This window comes from Helicoverpa armigera, chromosome 3, assembly GCF_030705265.1.
Source record: "Helicoverpa armigera isolate CAAS_96S chromosome 3, ASM3070526v1, whole genome shotgun sequence".
NCBI classification, from domain to species: Eukaryota; Metazoa; Arthropoda; class Insecta; order Lepidoptera; family Noctuidae; genus Helicoverpa; species Helicoverpa armigera.
The window spans coordinates 11,372,633-11,394,006 of record NC_087122.1 but is presented as its reverse complement, the minus strand read 5'-3'; the positions used below and the strand labels follow the sequence as shown (position 1 = coordinate 11,394,006).

Sequence of the window (21,374 nt, the reverse complement as noted above, 5' to 3'; positions counted from 1 at the left end):
CTTGAAATAACATCGCCTCGTTATTACAGGGCTACAAAAAGTATTGACCGCTACAGTCACATTTTACTGATATGAGCCCAACCTTACATTCCTTAACCATCTGTTCAAACATGTGCACTTGTACCAATACGACACTGACCTTTCTGAAGGACCCTATCTTTTCTTCCTTTCACGTCAATTTCAATTACGTTGGCAATAAAAGAGACATATACGAACAAGGAGTTTAAATGGCGGAAGTCTACCCAACAAGCCGTGTTACTTTAACTAGACAACACGCGCACAAATGTCACGCGGAGATATTAGAGATAATTTCTCCGAAGTCTATTATAGATCGACTATTGTGGGACATATACCTTCGTACACAGAGTTCCGAAGAGGCGCCACAATTGCCGGTCATTCACCCCAGTCATCCACACGTTTCCGCGTGCATAACATCATCGATTGGCGAACAACATTAAATGTATATTAAAGGCTTATGCCTACAAGGAGCTTAACAAACTCCCTCTAATACTTGGTAAGTTGCGTCTTAATTGGAAAACTTTGGTCCACAGAGTCGCAAGGAAATGTCTTTATCGGAAAACGGCGATATTTTAATTGGTTTCGGAGAACTGTAATAACTCCTTTGACCCGAAAGTCAATATTTGATTAACTGTGTCTTTTAATGAATCCTCCTCTGTTGGTTCAGAATTTTGTGTTTTATGTAGAACTATGTATTTTAGAAGCCGAAAATCGATCTCAGTGGCGTGCACTTGGAGAGGCCTATGTCCAGCAGTGGACTGCGATAGGCTGATGATGATGATGATGATGATAATGTATTTTAGGTCAGAATTAAATAATTAGTACAAAAGCTATACCTAGAAAGCTCTGCTGTGCAGTACAACGTGACTGCTGTTGCAATAATCTTTATATCGAGAGTGCATGATCCATCACATGTTAACCTTTTGTCACGGCTGGCCGGTCCTCCGATCGATGTCTTAACTACTCGTTGTCGCGTGACGACGATAAATTGAAACGTCAGGTACAGGACCACTGTTTATTATCTTCTATATTAATAGATAAACAGATGTTTTATTTACATTTTAGGCTTAAATTGCACAAAAAAATATTGGTTTTCTGCATACGACGTTCAATTTATATTCGAGATTTGTTCAAAAGAGTATTCTGTCAGTTCCATGATTATTTTACTTCGATATAATCTGCGTAGCATATGGATGAACCTACAGCTTTTTCTCACTGGCAGAATGCTTGAGCGAATTTTCTGCTCGGAAAATTCACCAGTGTGAAAAGACAAGTTTCAAACAGCCTAATCCTGTTTGACATAACTCTTGTCTATGTAGCATGTTATGTATGTCTCAAAATACTAATTAGACATCTCGCTGTAATCTTCAACTATTGATTATACATACGTAATCTAATTAGTGCCGTAAATGAACTTGATAATGGAGATTAATTAACAATACGAGGGCGAGAGAGAAAGCAATACATTAAGCAGATTATGAGAAGAGTGATGATCAATAATAAAAGACAACGTAAAAGTATTTACCAAGGAGAACAAAATTGCTAGCGGAGATGTCATAATGCAAAATGTCCTAAGCTTTCTTAGCTCGCCAAAATTACTGACGCGCATAACTGGTCACGTCTAACGTATTTTTCTTGACCAACAAGAAAGGTCAGGGGGACCAACCTGCCTTCTGGTATCTTCATTATATTTCCTTCCTCCGTGGTACCTACCTACCTAAAATGATGAACATTCCCACATCATTATCTCGATACATTAATTACAGCGGGCACAAATATTTGTACTTTGCCCTTGTTTGTGGGAGAGTGAGAACTCGTACATAAGGGCTTATATACTTAGTTCACATAGTAAATAAGTACATTTGTGTGACGTATGTCGCGAACGTTCATGACCTAAATGGGATGTGTTAAATACGCCATGAAATGACTTGCGTTGCGACTAACTAACCCCGCCAAGGCTAGGCTGCTCTCTCATTATTTAGGTAATTGGGAAATGTAGGTAGTCTAGTATGAACTTAGAGAGATATATGAAATAATATTATTTTTAATGAGGTTCCATATGTGGAAAAGCAATGGCTGTGTTGACATCTCTACAATATAAACTGAAATAAAACATGCTACAGACTTCAACTAAATTAGAAGTAATTAGTACTGTTTTGATGCATAACTAAGTAAAACTAATTAGATAATAACGTGGGTGCTTAAATACTAAAGTTATTAAGTTCATGAAATATTTCATAAATAAATTACACCTTTGAACAATTGTTATTGCGTATAAACTTAATGAGTAATTTACGAGCTTAATTGTATTTCCAAGAAATAGTCCCCGATAATTTGTCTGGGCAGCTGTTTTCGAAATGTTTCAAGGTTAATATGTCTCGAGGCTACCTTTATTAACAATAAGCTATTCGGTTTCACCTGCGTCCAGGGAGAGCTAGGTGGGTAACTGGGTACCTACCTCCCGCACTCGGATAAGAAATAGACCTATTAATAAAATAACCCTTCTTGGCAAGAGTTGAGTTGTCCTTTAAAGTTTCAAATTAACATCTACCCTCTTATTATAAAAACTGCCGCAAGTAGTGGTTTAAACCCGACTGAAGACGTCTTGGTTTGTTACGGTACTTACGATAGTCTTGACATCCTTATTACAAAACGTAGACTAAGAGAAGACTGTTTAGTACTTCGATTTGTCTATGGTTCAAATAATATCCACAGATTATAAGCAACAAATATTTAAATCATTCGTTCAATCGTTCCGAATTCTATGCGCCGTTCCTTTTTACATTATTTTGTTAAGTCTATTTTGATGAAAAATAAATAACTATGATAATAAAAAAAATATCTCTGCAGTTGAAAATATTACTTTTTATTATTTAAAGGTAATTTTATATTTCTAGTATCTTTTAACGATATACATGATTCAATTATTCTCTTTTAATCAACTATCGAGTTCGCGCGTATAACGGAACGTCAGCGCGCGTATCCGAGTTATGTTTTGTTTTTAGGTTAGAAATAATTTGGATTATTTTCATCCCGATTTAAATGATTAAATAAGACGTTGTGCATCTAATTAGAACCTCTTCAAAATTAAGTGCACAATAACTTACACACAGAATATCGTGTGCATTAAATTACCAAAAGAAAATGAAACATTTGAAACAACATAGAAGTAGAAAATTATATTTTATTCCAATGTCTATTTATACAGTCAAATGCACTGATACATGTTGGACACTGTTCTTCATCACACAATCTTGTTCCCTTTCTCATCTAGGCATTTTTGTACATTTTAGCAAGCTTCCAGTCTTTTACAAACATTGCATATTACTGGCAGAGATACGGCGTGCAAAACGCCAAAATAGTCTTGAATCTGTAAATAAACAATAGACTGTATGATAATCTGATATATTTTCGGAGTTTCATCAAAATCTATGTGGTAGTTTATGCGTGGAACATAAACAAACATCCATAATAAAAACTTTGACTCGTATACAATTAATTAGGATGTTTTGGCAACCTACTTGCACTGTAAAGGCTACTTACTTTATGGCGAGCCCAGTTGAGCATCATAGGATCATCCTGGATTATCATCATGCATTCAATTGACTATTATTTCGAAAAACGTAAATCGATATTTATATCGAAAATTGTCGTCAGGTAATTTGAAGAGATTTTGTCGATGACGCATTCTGTTGGGTCCCCGGACACTCTCAATAGTATTCTAACACATCCAAGTATTCCAAATCACACATATATTTTATGTCCACTTTCGTTTTTTTCATCACAAAACAAATAACCTCAAAAGTAAATAATGTCGGAATTTGACGTTTGTCGACTAAGTACTGCAGTTAAACTAGGGGGCTCGATGGTTTATCTTTTGTACTACAGATAGTAATAGGACTTGCGATAAACTGCGTTTTGTAATAACGTTTTTTCAAGGTCGTACTTAAAGGTGGATTAAAGGTAGTACAAAAGCCTATACTTATTTGATACTGCGTTTTATAATAAGAGGGCTAGAATTCTAGATTGATTTAATTATATTACCGAAATGGTCTTTATGGTCCTTGCAGGTATCAATAGATCAACATCGGCAATACATTTTAACAGACTGTGACTTATAGATAGTCTAACAAGATGAATGACGGACTTTTAAAGATCCTACTTTATTGCATCTGATAAAACAACACGCATACAATCTCGCCTCGTCGGCCATGCGATCAAACACCACGATAACCGTTTTATTTTTGTAACCAAGCGTTTAATACCAACATCCTTCATCTCCTTCACTCGTATGATGCTGGATGGTGTGTGAAAGTGATAGGTATATCGTTCAAAGGTTGCTAATGGAGACATGCGATACTCTAAGCTCACGTTTCGCAAAGGATTAGGTAATTAAGTCGTCCGTGTGATTCTCAATCAATGCTACATGTGGAAACTGTTTGATTGTTTTGTTTACTAAACTTGTAGGTAGGCCTAGTAAATGTTTTTAATTACATAAGTATGTACCATACGATGTGTGATAGGTTTGTCGCCTATCTACTGGAAAAATGCCATGTTTTAAGACTATCGCATAGGTACCTAATAAAGGTACTTAATTACTTAGTAGTTTGAAAAAAAAAAAACTTGCAAATGTCTCTCAAAATTAAGGGTTATGTTAATTAATTTTGGCAACGTCAGACCCTGTTAGATTTGATTTGATTAAATATCAAGCTTTCGTAAGTATTATTCGTTAAATAAATATCTTCAGTAATTTTCTTTGAAATTCTAAGCTTGCTTATACAACATTTTGTTATAAGCTCCGTTTATAATATTAAAATATGCTCAAGATAATAGGTACCTATTAGATGAAAAATATGGTAGTAAATTTTATTCAAACAAGTTTGCTCTTTATAATGTAATACACGTTGTATTATTCTTATAATCATGGAGATTATTATATGAAACATCAAAGAAAATATACCTAATAATTCTATTTGAGATAAAGCTGAAGAAATATTTTAAGGGCCGTCGTATTACGAACGTATCTACTATCATTTATTATGATTGATAGCCCTTGGAACAAGAGAGTGAATTGGGTAGAAGGTTCAGTGCACCAATTTGTATGCTGCAATAATTTATTATTCAAATTGTAATTATCATTTTATAACTGGTCAATTACTTTGATTAAATTTAATTTGAAGCGTTACCACGGTTTCCTTTCCTCCCGGGTTCGCAAATTTTCGCGGATTTCAACGTCTCCACTACCCACTACTACTTACTATCTTCCTTCCCACTTCCACTACTTACTTATCATCAGTAATTTATTTCAAATCGCCTTATTTTATTACACGTACATAATTAAATAAGATTTTTTTCATGCTATTTCAAAACTAAGGGAATTTAAAAAAGCAAAGGTATTTATTATTTCCGAAATAAGCCGTACACGATTCCTAATTTACTCCGAATTTTGCAAAAAAACTTTTCTCCTAATCGTAATTTACGTCCTAAAGGACCAAAAACATTCCGGTCCTTCTGTCGTCATCTACACAGTAATATGTACCTACTCGTCATCTTTCACATCACTTACCCAGAGCAAATTGTACGAACATGTGGCTGCTATGGATCACTTGAGAAGACTGGATATGACAAATTGCTCACCCTATAGGCGTTTGCATAATTAAATTCTTGTAGTACACAAATTACATAGTTGTTATTGTTTAGTGATGTTAGGAACTTTAGTAAGTGGTTAATTGACAAGGATATTTGATCAGATTTATGCTTTTCCAATAAGGTTTTGCAGACATTCTCTTATTTAAGTACTGTATTTCTTAGTACCTATATATTTGAATGCTCTTTTATTTATTCTTTTACAATTTACATTTTATGAATAATTGGTTCTACAATAGGGGGAAGTCCCGTAACGCCGGACGGCACCTAGGTCCGGACACTCGTATTTAAGCGGACTATTTAAGCGAGTATAAATCTGTTCGATTCAAAATACAAGTGAAAAGGGTGCGGGGGGCACACAGGTACAGGATCACGCGCCGCACCTAACCTGTGATACATACGGCCACGGTGGGAGCAACCGTTTGCTTTTTTAGGTGCGAAATCACTGCGTCACCTAAATATCAATGTAGGTAATTCTAGTATATTGATGCATTTACATTTGAGTGGTATTCGAAGATAAAAGTAGTACTTGATTGTTATCCGTAAAATGGTATAATATTATTAGATCTTTTAAACAATTTTAGTAGGTACCACCTAATGAACGAAAATGTCTGTCCCTTAACGCCGGACACTAAGTCGTCCCTTAACGCCGGACAGTAAACACATGAATATTTCTTGGGAGAATTTACATCATTCATTCTAATTACTTAATTTTGTTTTAACAAGATAATTAAAATGGAAGACAAGAAAAAGAACTGATCCTGGGTGCTACAGAGCTTACGAACTGCAATTGATGAGGTTATGTTAATAGAAGTGAGACAATTTTCGTAGTTTGCTTAGAAGACTGGATCCAGGGCTCATCCTGTCGTAGGTGGATATATGAAGCATGTGAAGACATTCTAGAGTGTGAAAATGGCTAAATATGTGATCGATGCTGGTTATTTTTTGTGCTGGGTATGGCACAAATAGCCGTCCGGTATTAGGTGCCACTTTTTAAAATTACGATTTTTGTTACCAAAGTTTGATTGATAGTATTAATTATTTTGGAGCAGAGGTTGCATTTTTGATAATTTAATTTGATTTCTAACTTTGTCATCTTATATAAATCATAATTTAATAAACATTTCTTAAACTATTTTTTGTTTTATTTATAAATAACCTTAGGTGTCCGCCACTGGGGGACTTCCCCCTATACCTACATCTTTACAAATTAAAAAAAAGGAAAATTAAAACTAGCCATCAAAAAATGGATTTACTGTATTAAGTTTAATTAAATTGAACACTGCCCCAATATTGAAAACCGAATATAATTTGAAGGGAAAATTAAATCACTGTAAATATTTTACACAATATCCTATTTCTTCATTGAAAATCACGTTTCAGTAAGTTGCAGCAGGAAATTGGATTTAGCTCTTTTAATCCCAACTGCCTAAAAGTACTTGCTTTAAACGAGAAACTTAATCCCGCTGTGTAAAAATATTTCAGTTAAAGCTCGGAGCTCTCGACGGCGTTATTGATTGATTCTGATTTTCTTCAGTTTATTTTATCCGCTTTCTCGTTCAAATAAACCTGAGTATTTGTTCAGGAAGGAAGGAACGAGTGTATACTGCACCAACTATTATCTGTTTTCCGCGGTTTCACCTGGGAGAATTTCTTCCCATACCGAGATAAAATACAGTCTATGTATGTTACTTGGGGATAGTGTAGCTTTCTAACACTGAAATATTTTTTGAAGTAGGTAGGCTCAGTGGTTTCGGAGCCTTTTTGCTTGTGTTGTGTACAAACAAACATACATTTCCTCTTCTCTATATTAGTATAGATCTACTGAAAATCCTCGTATAGTACACGTAACAGATAATTGAGAGAAATGGGATGCTCGCAACGTTTTACTATTTCAACAAACAATGCTCCGCTTACATTACGCCTCTAAATTTTGATTACCTACCTACAATTGAATTGAGTTTCAGTTGTTTTCTTCTAAAAGTTTAGTTTTCTAGTACAATAAAGATCGGTCGTTTATTGTATTATCTAAAGACTTGCATTTGATATTGAGAAAGCCCTAAATCCTACATATGTATAAATCTTATAAATATAAATATGTTCATCAATGACTTTACCTGTAACTATCCGTACCTATCCTCATGACTCAATTTATCCGAACCTTTTCAGTTTATTTCTAAACATTCACTATAAAATCCTGCAAAACCCAATCAAATGACTTTAGCTTAACTTGATCTGAGAACCGAATCTCTAATTCCATATTTAAAATCTATATTTAATTAATATACGCGATACCTGAATGTTCCTAATACTTTTATTTTCTTTTGTCACCAGATCTACGCAGACGAAGATATAAGCAGCATAGTAGACGGCAAAGAAGACCCGAAGGACCGCACTTACGACTCTCTGGAGAAACTCCACGGTCTCACGGTGCTAGAGGATGAGAATCTAGGAGACGATGAGGATCTACTGGATACGGGTGAAGACGCGGAGAGCGGGGACTGGTACCCTGACTATGATAAGAGAGCGCAACATGTGAGTATGAGTTATATAATCGAAACTAATACTAGCTTCCTAAAGAGGTGTCACCCGTTTTCTGAGGGTAAACTTTCCGAAAAGTAGCCTATAGGTACATAATTCAGACGTGTAAGTAACATTACTGCAAATTAAATTTCATCGAAATCTATTCAGTGGTTTTAGAGTGAAAGAGGAACAAACATCCATATATACAAACTTTCACAATTTGGCTACTTTTTATCCGTAGACGGAAAGCTGGGCTGGGCTGGGAAGAGATTACTTTCGCATTTATAATATTAGTGAGGCGTAAAAAATCCGGTTGCTAGTTTAGAAGATAATAATATGAAGACTAAAGTCAAAATATTAACACACAAAGTAGTTTTAAAATTCTCAATTTTGTTAAATATTAGGTATTAATTTTCCTTATACCTACTTTTTCTGTTGCAAACGAGGATATGAATCAAGAGACTACATTTAAGTAAAAAAAGCAGTCTTGCGTGGGCACGACCAAATTCGTAAACGATGCGGTCATAAGCTTCTAAATTGCAGGATATTAAGACTACATAAAATAAAATAACTACATGTTTTTCCAGCTCTGTTGACAACACAAATTGCTACCTATAAAATGGAGCAAATTGATATAAATTACGTATACATAGCATAGTGGTCTGGCGGTCAAGGCTGGATTATGTCTCGGTTCAGTTGATATTTTCTCGACAGAATGAGTATAGGCTAACACTTTATTGGTCCTATGTATCAACAGAATGTTACAGTAATTTTATAAAGCTGAAGAGTTCGATTGTTGACTTGAAAACGTTAATCTCAATAACCACTGGCCCGATTTGAAAAAGTAACTCAGTGTTTGATAGCTCATGTATTGAGAACGTATAAAATTAAAAGTTTTCGTTATAAATAAAACTGCTTTCATAAACTAGGTTGTCCCGAAATTACAATATTTGACTTCTCTCAATATTCTGTCCAGATCAACATGAACCCAGGCTATAATAAAACCTGGATTACATTTTTGACAGCATGTTTATTAACAAGGGTGTACGCAGTATCATATTTTACATTTTCACAACGAAATTCAATCACTTTTATTACAAAATTCCTGTTTAATTAATGAGATACTGATACTTTAACGGATATTTTAACCTAATTGAGTGATGAACAACAAAATCTGCTTTAGGGGAAAAACAAAAAGTTATTTCGGGATTTTCCTCGAAACCAAAAATATACCGAAATGTTCCGAATTATGTGGAAATGGTGGTACGATCCCTTTTCCTGAAGAATGCTGAACAATTTCAAATTCCACGGAGATTGTTTTATCTTGCTGAAAGTTTCAGTGATGATGGCAACAAACGTAAAATAGGTATTTACGACCTGGTAATATGGATATAAAAGCCTTTTTTATTATGCTATTAGGGTTAAGTAATTTTGCATTACTTTGACCATAAAAATATTTTATCTCCCTGTACGTATAATTTACTATTCGGTTTTTTAATAGTTTAAACTAAGTTTGATCAAAATCAACATGATTTTAATTTAGATAATTTTAATTAAACGTTTGAAATCTGGTAAAAATATAAATATTTTAAAATGAATATGCTAATGGCTAAAGTAATTAATTCATAACGAAGTCAAAAATATTGTTTAATCTCTAAAACCATTAAAAAGGACGAAAAATGACACAATATTTAATATTTCATTACGTTAAAAACTGTATGCAAATTAGTTTCATAAACTGTTTTAAAAGCTTGATATTAAGTAGTCAGACAGACCTTTTAACATTTGCATATGCAAGTAAAATTTGATACTTGCGTGTGACATTTGATGACGGCTTGCATATTTTTATGGCTCACTAACGCAAATAAATATTTATGATTATAACTGAATGATAAGTTTGACAACCAATCTTACCAAAGGATGTGGTTGCCCGGGTAACGTGGTAGCCCGGGTTGTGAAGGTCAGGCAGTTTCTCTATTATAAACTCATGGAGGTACCTACTCATGGAGGTCAGATAGGCAATCGCTCCTAGTAAAACACTGGTATCTAGGCTAGGCAAATTATTTAGTTAATGATAACAATTTCCAAATATACTTACGTATAGTAGTGTTTTCTTTTAAAACCCTTAATGGGTGTACATCAGACCGACGAAGGTAGAGTGAATTTTATTGGCAAGCTAATCAGCCGTGCCGCCCTTCGGGGCAGGTTAGACTTCACATAATGAACATGCTTTTTATAACCTAGACTGGAATATTATAATTAGAAGTTAGGCTTTATTGTTAGGCTTTAAAGCTGTTAATTTATTTTGTAACGTGCGATAAATGAGTGTTATTTATCAATGAAGACAAGGTTAAATAATATTGGAAACTTCCTGAGGAAATGTTACGTTATCACATTGGTTGGCATAGTTTTCCAGATTGATTTTACCAGTTATCACGCACATGTGTTTTTCATGGACTGACTGTCTATCTGACTCCTCTTAGCCCAATTAAATGTGAAACACGATAGGTACTTCTTGTCAACACCAGTTGTCAGACTTTCTGGCTTCTGACTCCTCTTAACGACTGTCAATGATGATAAATGATACACATATCAAAGTAAAATTGAATAAGCTTCATTGTTGAGGTATTAATATGAAAATCGATACGCATCAAACCAAGTCCCGATGAAATATTAATGGGAAGATGGCCGCAAATACTTTAGGGATTTCGAACATACATGCTATTATTTGTGTTCAAACCTTTATATTTGGAATATGTATCCTTTTGCACAAATATGAGGTTTGCTTGGTTTTATTAATATTTTTGATACTATAGTTTTGCGTCTGCCTGTACTTTTAATACCTAGTTGTTTGGAAACACACTACATAAATATTTTTTATCGTCTGATAGCATTAAAGTAAATTAATAGGTACAAAAGCGTTAAAAATTAGTTGCTTTTAATATAAAAATCGAATGTTTTTTGTAGTTAATATAAATAATAGCCAGTTAGCTAAAAATAATGTTGACCTCATTAACATGTTTTTTTTCAAATCCTGCTTCATATTATTATCTAGGGATTCAAGGCTATTAAAATTTAGTATAAAGTTATATTACCTTATCACCAGACTTGTTTGGTCAGGTATTCAAAATTATTCCTATTTTTTACTCTTAATATATTAGTCTGTCTTCATCGATGATTTCATATACAACCCTGAAATTAATCGGCCGTTCTAAATATTGTCTGAATCAATAAGAGTACTCCCACACTGCAAACTTTTAGTCGGCCGATGATTAATTTGAGCTCATAAAATCAGTATGAAGATGAATGGTCGTACCTACGCACTACGCACATTACAGTGATCTGGTTATACCTATATACTATCGGTACTATGTACTAAAGGTATTCAACTGTATCAGATCAACTGAAAAATCTGATTAAAATCAAGCTTTTCTTTTAAAAACCAATTTCGAGGTATTCCTCGAAGCGCACAAAGCATTGTATCAACTGTTGGCCAACTGTTTAGTCTACAGTTTGCGGGTACCTACTCTAATACGTCTGAATACGTCTGACGGCATTAAAAGTGGCGCAAGAGTTGTCAAGTGGTGCTCCTGTGTCCATCGCACCCGTCTCGATGAGGCCTTGATACGTCTCTTTCGTCAATCGGTTATTTTGAGTGGATATTGAAGAACACTCTGTTTTTGTGTGCCATTTTAAGTGGGTACCATCTTTAAGCATTTGCCTTTAATTCCTGATACTTAAAAAAAGTATCAAGTTATTCAGTTAGTTTGAATAATAGGTAATATGGTCTTCGTACAAAAGGACCAAAAAGAAAACTTGTGTAAATTCATGCTTTTTGAGGCTTTGAAAATACAATTTTAAATGTTAGTCTTTTAAAAGGGATTTAAGCCTACAACGTAAAATGTCTGACATGAATATTCATTCACGCAAAAAAATATTCAATCTTTTATCAAATGGAACTAAAAACGTTTCAGTTAGCAGTCCGAAAAAAATTCTGGTTGTTTCAAATGTTAAATAAACACTGTCTGTTTGTACTTTCACCAGAGTGCTATCATCGGGAGCACTTATCTCCCGCCCGGTCCATTCACTGACTCACATTACAAAATAAAGGAAAACTGAAGGGAAATATTTTAACCCTTTTTTAAATAAACATGCATGTAATGCAGGCTGAAAGAAAAATTGCAAAAATATATGCCCTTGGGCAAATGTTATAAGTTATAGGTGCATACACAAATTCATTAATTCCCGGCTCCCAAAAAAAGAAGAAAGTGTTTGCTCGTCGCAGTATAGGCAAATGCCAAAGGACATTAATTATACAACCAATCTATCTAATCGAATCTCTTTGACTGAAAAATGGTCTTTCAGTACATTTCATTGTTTGAAACTTCTTTACCATATTTGTTATTGTTTAATTCGGATTTATTATGACCTATTTAAGCTTTGTTTTTGTAGAACGATTTGGGTCATTTCTAATGAAGCTTAGGGAATTGTGAAAAATGCTTTCTTTTCTAACGTAAGTAATTATTTTAAAGGCCTTGATATCGTTTGTTTTGATTAAATCTCACAAAAAAAATATATCTGAAATATTCATTGTAACGGACTGACTACATCTATTACTACCTAACCAGACCTTTGCGTTACCTACCGGCTCGATGGTCCAGAAGGTAGGTAGGTAGTGTACGCACCAGTCTGTTAAAGATATAGGTACAAACCACGGAGGACAAATTTCTCCTCCGTGGTACAAACTAATATAATATGAAATGTAAAATCACTTATTTCGCTAGCAACTGCTGCAAGTATAGATAGCCTTGAACTATAGTCCCGTGGCGACGCACGAGCCAAATATAATTAATTATTAATTTATTGGAACCACTGGCGCCAGGATAAGTGTTATTGATATTTAAAAATCTTTAAAATAAAGACTAGATTATGCAAACGGTTTCCTCTATCATTAACATCGATGAATGAACTGGTTGATTTGATTTAATTCAATGCCAAATTGCCAACAGAAATTCATTCATATGAAATATATTTACAAAAAATATTTAACATATAAGTAATTGCATACATCAATATCTATTAGTTTGATTAATTTTATATTGCGTTAGACATATTGATAACTAGCTTCTGCCAGCGGTTTCACCCGCATTCCGTGGGAACTACTACCCGTACCGGGATAAAAAGTAGCCTATAGCCTTCCTCAATAAATGGGCTATCTAACACTGAAAGACATTTTCAAATCGGACCAGTAGTTCCTGAGATTAGCGCGTTCAAACAAACAAATAAACTCTTCAGCTTTATAATATTAGTATAGATATAATTTCTGACGAGGAAGCCGACTCCAACATAGTTGGGCAAAAGGCTCGGAAGAAGAGAATTTTTGACGAGAAAATTAATATCTATGACAGAAAAATTGCTTACAGTCTTCCTAGATACATATTATGGGCCATCTGAAACAGTTTTCAAATCAGACCAGCCGTTCACAAGATTGATCCCTTAAACCAAACAAACTCAAAAATATAATGTTGCCATCTTATTCACTTCAGATCGGCACAACGAACATGGTGCACCTTCGTCCTGAGGACTTTGTGGACAGTGACATGAGCTTCGGAGACAAGTCTGTGCTGTCCAACATCAGGGAGATCCGGCGGAGGCTCAACGAGAACCCTGAGGACCCTGACTTGCCTGGTAAGAAATTCTGTACTATTCGATGATAGATTATGCATATGAAAAAAGTTCGTTTCTATTTTTAGAGGAGCCTGCCTTCGGATAATATCACGTTTGATGTTCACCATCTCTGACTGAAAAGTGATACTTATCATCAACCAATATGTCCACGGGTTTTATAAGGAAGATTTTTTGATATATTTGAGTGACATTGTAAGGTACATTTCTGAAACTATAGTTATCAGTACATGAACTTTAAGCGGATCCTAAGACAGAGAAATATAAATATATAGGTAAACTGGGGAGGCAAATAAAACCCTGAAGGAAAATCCATATAAATTTTGCCTTTATAGAACCTACGGGAAAATATTCTATTAATTCTCAGCAAGTAGTTGAGGACTATTTCTATAAAGTACTTGAAGCGAAGTTGTTCATAGTTAAGCTCCTTAGTGCCTTACCTAGTCTGTAAAGAATCAAACCTTTATGATATTCTTATAAAGGTATAATATAAATTAAGCCTTTGGATCTTTAAAAGCGGCAATGAACGCCTCGTTTTATCACAGAAGCCTAGGAATAAATAAGCTGTGCTTTTGTACTTAATTGTTATATTCTTCTTTTTGTCTGCGTGTTTAATTATGTGTACATAAATTGTTAAATAAATAAAGGTAGGATGCAATATTGAAATAAGAAACAAAATGTTTTTAGGCTGGTTCTAAGATACGCTTCAGTTTAAAAATACTCCCTTAAATTCTTCTGATGTTTTCACTCTAAGCGATCACTTCGGCGTAGTTTAGAAAGCTGTTAAACAATTCCGAAGTTTGCTTCGATTCTAAGGAACTTTAAGATTCTATACAGTTGAACGTGAAGCAGACAATCTTTAGGTTTCAGCGAAACCTCGCATAACAACTTGACGGCTAAAAATGAAATGTGGAAAAAAAACTGGTTATAAACATGGCTGGTTATGGCCATGTCTATTTAGCATAATATGTAAAACAAAACAACGACATATTAAAATAAACAAAGGAGATGGCCAAAAAAACACCCAGAGTCGACAGGAACGTCATATGTATGATTGGATTCAGTATAATTTGTGGATTATAAAAAGTATTTCAAATCATCTAAAAACCATGGGGTTCTCTTTTTATAACGTTTTTTCGATCAAGAATTTAGTTCACAAAAAAGTTTACTTTTACTGTTTGATGTTCGTTAGAAGTTGAATGCAGACCCGTTTTGCATTGCTAAGTCATTTTTTATATTTGACAATGTCACATGGCGCGATTTTCAAAGACAATTTCTCCAAAAACATTTCATAACCAGTTGTGAAGGTTGCATGTAACTGCGAAACCTCTCCAAGTAGGTAAGGTCGGTGCTTAATCGTATCTGGAGTGGTTAAATACAAGACCTTTTAATCACCAGGCCAACTCTGAAACTATGGGGTTATTACTAGTGGCTTGTATAATGTTAGTTTACTTTGCTTTTTTATGTCCCTTGATGTTAATAATCTTTAAAATCAACATATATTCAACATAACCTATTTTTGCGATAATATGAAATAGCTCCTATACCCCATGGATTTCAGTCTTGATTTTTTGGCACCATCAAAGGTCTATCATAAAGAACCTATTGGTAACCATTTCATTGCTGTCGATTCTGGGTTTTTTTTCTATGAAAATTTGGCCATCTCCTTTTCATAAATTGCGTGTATTTGTGATTGTTGCTGGTTGATTTCTGTATTTCATTTGTTTTAGGTAGGTCAAATGTAGTCAACATCATAATTTCAATTCCTTTAAAAACAAAACACACCCGTTAATAAGAATCTACGTCATTACGCAACCATAACTATAATATTTGGATTCACAAACCTTTATGGCTTCCTCTTGCAATTTTGCCAAATCACATTCTCGGTAATAAAACGAGATGTTTATGTATTTAACCACCCAGTTCCGGTCAGAAGTAATATCTAGGATAGATTACATTCAAACCACTTGGTGTAATGAAAGAGGAATCGTGCCATGGAGAACAAAATGACTAGCGGAGATATCATATCGCAAAATCTTCTAAGAAGTGCGCCAAAATGCGGATGTTCGGGGGACGAGGAACGTTAATAGCTCTTACACGCCTTGTATGGAAGCAGCCCATCATTTTGAAAATACATAATCAGGACGAACCTTTGACAGATTGTTTGATATTTGAATATTCAATGAGCGACTCGTTAGTTCTAATATTTGCTTGACCTACGGTCCCTGGAGCACCTCCGCTATCTTTCCTTCCTCCGTGAATCCCGCCCATGGGAACACTATGTCATAAATGTTTATAGTTTGGTACAGTTCAAGAGGACGACAAGGGACAGTAAAACTTAAACCATCTTATTATCGTTAAACGAGGTCTTAAAAAAGTACCGGTTTTCTTTCCAGGCTTACACCTCATCTTGAAAAAAACCAAGCAAAAGGACGGATACCTTATAAGACCACGTTTTATAATAAAGTGGTAAAGATAATTAAAATGGTTCATTTAGAAATCTCGATTACTTTGAAAGTGCACCACGTGTTAAATTAAAAATAACAATTAAAAACTCTTTTCCTATGACGGAGAAAAATATAAAACACTTCATCATAAAGAACAGCAATTAAAAAAAGGTTCCACTCAAAGGCACCGTTTTCAAGTCTTCAGTTCCCCGCATTTTCTTTTAATTAGTGCACTACTTTGACATCGTTTTTTTTTCTTAGTTTATTTGTGACTAGCTTCCATCAGAGGTTTTACCGGCGTCCCATGGGAACTACTTCTAAAACTAGTCAGTTTTATGTTCAAACAAACATAAAACTGTACAGAGTTTCTTCTTTACTATCTATTTAAAACTATTATTTTGTTAATGCCTTTATTTGTGCCCTTACAGAGCTGGCACCGGTCCCAACACCAGTCCATCCAACGAAGCCTACAGATGAGGAGTTATCTCGAGACAAGCGCAGTGTGATCTCCGACTCCTCAGCAGACTCCATCGATGAGTACGCAGCACCCAGGGTCATGGCTAAGACTGACGACAGGTAAATATTGAATACTGATTCATTGGAACAACCCGCAAGTCTTAAAAGTGGCATTTTGATAGCAATAAACTAATTCGTATTTCGTAAATGATGATTTTTATTGAGACAAGCCCTATAGCCATTATTCTGTTTAAAAGTCATTGAGCTTTTCAGAAAAGCTCTTTGATATTTAGGTTTTGAAATATTAAGGTTGCAAAAACACCGAGTCTACAATTAAACAATTTAGTTAATTATTAGTATTTGGAACTCCAGCCACAGAAAAGGAAACCAGACTATTAAATCTAGAACCTAAATTCTCAATTCCCTATTCGGTTTTACCCTAATATTTCCACTCAAGTTACTTGCGCATCTTCTTAATCGTTCAAACTACTTATAGGACGAGTTCTAATCGTTAGCAGACCGCAAATTCCAGTGGTTATCTGAAGCAAATATGTATATGGGTGGGTAGGTAGGTAGGTAGGTATGTCGAGTCGGAGGGTCGCGAAGCAATCAGGAATGTGACCGCAACGATCTCGGGTTTCATCATGAGAACTATTCATGGATTATTGTGTTTATTGCTATCTTTATCGCGCCATCTTGGCTCGCTGTCAATTTAAGAAGGATCCTTAATGATGTTGCTCTTGTTGAGCTATAAGAAACAATGTCAGAACTGATTGAAATAATGATGGAACCCGTCTTTTAGTGTCTACGGATCAAATGTCAGGTTGTTGTGAGAATCTTCGCTACCTATTCCAGATATGTAGAAAATACAGCAATTAAATAGTGTATGTTCACTAGAAATATGTTCATGTGAAAAACCATTGTTCTGTAAGCCTATTTCAAACAAAGAGCCTTATGATACCAAAACATAATTACTGTGAAGAGTACTCGTTGCCACCACAACACAAATATTTGACCCTCCAGAACGTTCTACCTACGTGTGCAAACGGTACATACGCTATGATATGTAGCCAGGTATTGAAGAGCACTTCAGATATAGTGCGAGGATAAATATTTATCATAAATCAACCTATGTACCTACTGTGGGGAGAATTCTTGGTATTCGTAGCGTCTAGTATACGTACATGGAGATAGATAGAATTGAGTATCTATAATACAGAATTAGCCAAAAACAATTAGTTCTTGGCCAACAGATCTCTGTTTTATATAAAAATTGGCAAGTTGAAGTAGAAATGAAATGATTGAGTTAATGCTTCCTTTACCGAAGCTTGGCACGACACACCCTCTTTTAGTACGAGGTGGTACAGTCCAACAAAAATGCTGCAGTTTTAACAAAAATTTGTATGACCGCTGATATCCCTTAGATTTCCGAGAGAGGGCAATCGACCTCGCTGTTTTATAAAGTTCATAAACCTGACACGTAGGGTGATAGACACTTGCAGCCGAGCGAATGTACAACTTTCAGACCACCATGTCACCAGCAGGATCACTTGCAGGCAAACACGGTACAACCTCTCATACCGAACCAACTGCAAATATTGTAGGTAAACTTGTTAGAACGTACCGCTGTCACGTGCCGTCGCGACAAGTTCAGGCACTTACCGGGTTCAATAGAAGGGCAATGGAAGCCCTATAAACCACCCTTTTGTGTTAATTGAAAGTAGTTGACACAAGGCTTGCTTAATATTGGAAAAGGTGCTAAGTTGTTTTTCTTTTGTTATTTTGGAAATAAAAGGAAAATTTGAATAAAAGATAGGACCGAAAAGATTTCTTTTTGTTTACTTGTAGCCTGAAATAACTGCCTATCTAAAATCTGTCTACAAAATATATTTATATGCCTAGCAGTTCTGTCACACTGACAAGATGGTAATAGAGTTTGAGTGATGAAGAAATGAACCAAGAAAGGCATCTGTAGTTTAAGTTGCTATGCCCTAAAAAGTTGTAACTCAAAGGTAAACCCACTGTCGATAGTTTTATGCCCCAAAAAATCAAAATTACACATCCATCAATCCATTAATCAAAGTAAATCAAAACGTTTGGTTTGGAACAATTTCAATTCAATGGATCATATCCAACCTAAATCCAATGTGGTGTAAATATCATTTGCCCAATTTAACTCCATTGAATTTGAGTCTACTAATACGACCGTCTCAAGTAAGATAAATAAACTAGGAGTCTGTCTGTCAACTCTGTTTTCTTAAGCACAGTTCTGGGATAAATAATTAATATTTTAGCACAACTACTTACTCAACTTGCTTTTGCGGGGGTTGGGGTGTGTGACTAGATATCTTAGAACCACGCTTCCGGGACTAATTATGTCTGGGTGGCTGGAAACCTAACAAGGAAAATAATACGAGTAATTTATATATAAGGTAATACTCAAAACATAGTTTGACCCCAACATGATTGGGAATAAGGCTCGGAGGATGATGACTCAAAACATAGTTTCTTATAACTTATAGCTATTTCAAACATTTACATTACCATAAACTAAAGTGACTAACGACTGTTCCCGTTTCATTAAAAAAGTGTGGTAACTTTTAAATGGAACATAATTATATGTTTGTACTTATAATCCCTTTGAACAAGCAAACCCCAGCTAAACAACTCAGAGTTAAAGTAATTAAAACTTCAAGTTTTTTAGTTGTTGAGCGATTTTAATGAAAAGGTTCACGTTGATGAGGTAAGTTGGTGGCTCGCGCTTGGCTGGATAATGAGGCCGCTAACTCGAAGCTTACAGGTGGAACCGCGGTAAAGTTGCTAGCTCACTGTTGTTTCACAAGGGACATTAACAAGGTGGAACAACTTTGAATATTCATGTTCTTTTGTTTAATATGGAGGTTGTATACCTCGAACATGCTGGCTGGAAATGCCTCAAGGATATTTGGGTTCCAGATTTTGCGTTTGTTTTCTCTTTCTGATAAAATGTAGTAAAAAATGTATATGTGTGTATAAATGTAGGTTATTCTGTCTTGTTAGTCTATTGGGAGCGAATATGTTCTGTGCTCAATTTCAAAGCAGAAAAAATAAAATTTCTATATATCGGATTCATCTCCCTTGCAAAAATATGAAGGAATACGTAATGAAATACATTTTTGTTATTAAAATTATACAAGATCAAAAATAACGACCTACTTTGCTCTTTCATACGAGCCGACCGGCGACTGTAAATTTTCCAAGCCCCTTGAATTATTTAACTTTTAGTTTTTCTTGATTTTTTAAGATAATTCAATTCCTCAAGATAAGTGAAGTATGCTTTTAATTCTAAGACTTCCACCTTTCAAGTTCCACCAGCACAGAAGCCTAGCAACCTCAAACAAACAGATTATAAACTAATAAGTTCTAAGTAGTTTCTACAACATAACTACTAGAAACCTAGTACATAAGTACATAAACTAGTGCGGTTTATAGTTATCGCAATGGTTTGTGAAAGTTCTGATCCAGTGGTGTTGTTTCAGACGTAAGAGTAAGAAGTTCGCGCCCAACTTGGACTACGTGCCCGCGGCTAAGATGGCGATGCATACCGTTACTAGAACTGTCAGGAACAGTGATTATGAGGTAATACTCCATACATCTGTACTCCATTAACTTTATGGAATCTCCATAATATTTATAGTAATGTTATAAACAAAGTTTCTTTGTAAGTTATGCTTGAAGGCGATAATCTTAAGAACTAACAGGCCTGATTAGAAAGATTATTTCAATTTTAGATAGTTTATTTTATTAAGGAACGGTATTTTATGAGGGTGATCGAAGTAACTCCCATGGGACAAGGGTCACACCGCTGGGGGAACTACAAAGTTATAAATAACATGACCTTAACCTTACGCAGATATTACTCGGCGATCACTCGGCTTAACAATACTGACCCAGACCCCAATAATACCCCAGATATACCATAGATCCTGCTAATCTATCCCACAAAGGAGTGTCCAGTCTAATTCCTCTATGACATTGATTGCAGGAGGGTGCTCGCAGGCCGTTTGTTGCCGCGCACTTCCATGGTAACACGTCTCACCTGAGTCCAGAGATACACGAGCATTACAAAGGTAATGTATGAACTGATAGCATAATATACTGAAGGTACTAGCACTGGGAGAATACCATCTGCCTTAAGTGGGTATAAGCTAAGCTGTATTACGCACGTAAAGGTAAACCGCATGCAGTATTTGTATATCAATGACCGCATACGACGATTTAAATGCGTGTTTCCAAAAACCGGCAAGCACATCGAAAGCTAAAATAATTGTCTCATGACTTTTCAACAGCGTCATCTATACATATAATAAATCTGTAGAAAGTGATTGTTTGTTCGGGATTCACGTAAAATCTACGAATTTAATGCAGACAATGCTTATATACAAAAGTTCTACGTAACTTGGGGTATTACTTAGGCTTTGTTTCATCGAAATCGGTTCACTCTATCAAAAGATATGATTAATTTAGTGAATTCAAGATGTAAAATATTACGACACGCAATCTGTTTGACAAAACAGTACAGGTTAAAGTAGCTCCATCTGTGGTAAATAAAATACATCA

General features: G+C 35.0%; 1 protein-coding gene and 1 long non-coding RNA gene across 2 annotated transcripts in view; one reads left to right on the top strand and one right to left on the bottom strand.

Moving 5' to 3' along the window:
* LOC110372910 (protein eiger) overlaps positions 1 to 21,374 on the top strand; it is a 49,980-nt gene that overhangs the window by 24,425 nt on the left and 4,181 nt on the right. The window contains exons 2-6 of the mRNA XM_021329928.3: positions 7,999 to 8,199; positions 13,734 to 13,875; positions 16,748 to 16,895; positions 20,294 to 20,393; positions 20,800 to 20,884. Of these exons, the coding sequence (XP_021185603.3) occupies positions 7,999 to 8,199; positions 13,734 to 13,875; positions 16,748 to 16,895; positions 20,294 to 20,393; positions 20,800 to 20,884 (676 nt within the window). The remainder of the gene's footprint in view (positions 1 to 7,998; positions 8,200 to 13,733; positions 13,876 to 16,747; positions 16,896 to 20,293; positions 20,394 to 20,799; positions 20,885 to 21,374) is intronic.
* On the bottom strand, positions 3,177 to 4,029 carry LOC135119330 (uncharacterized). The gene is made up of 2 exons (XR_010278180.1): positions 3,562 to 4,029; positions 3,177 to 3,388 (listed from the first exon to the last, which is right to left on the bottom strand). It is a non-coding gene; the product is annotated as an uncharacterized LOC135119330 (long non-coding RNA).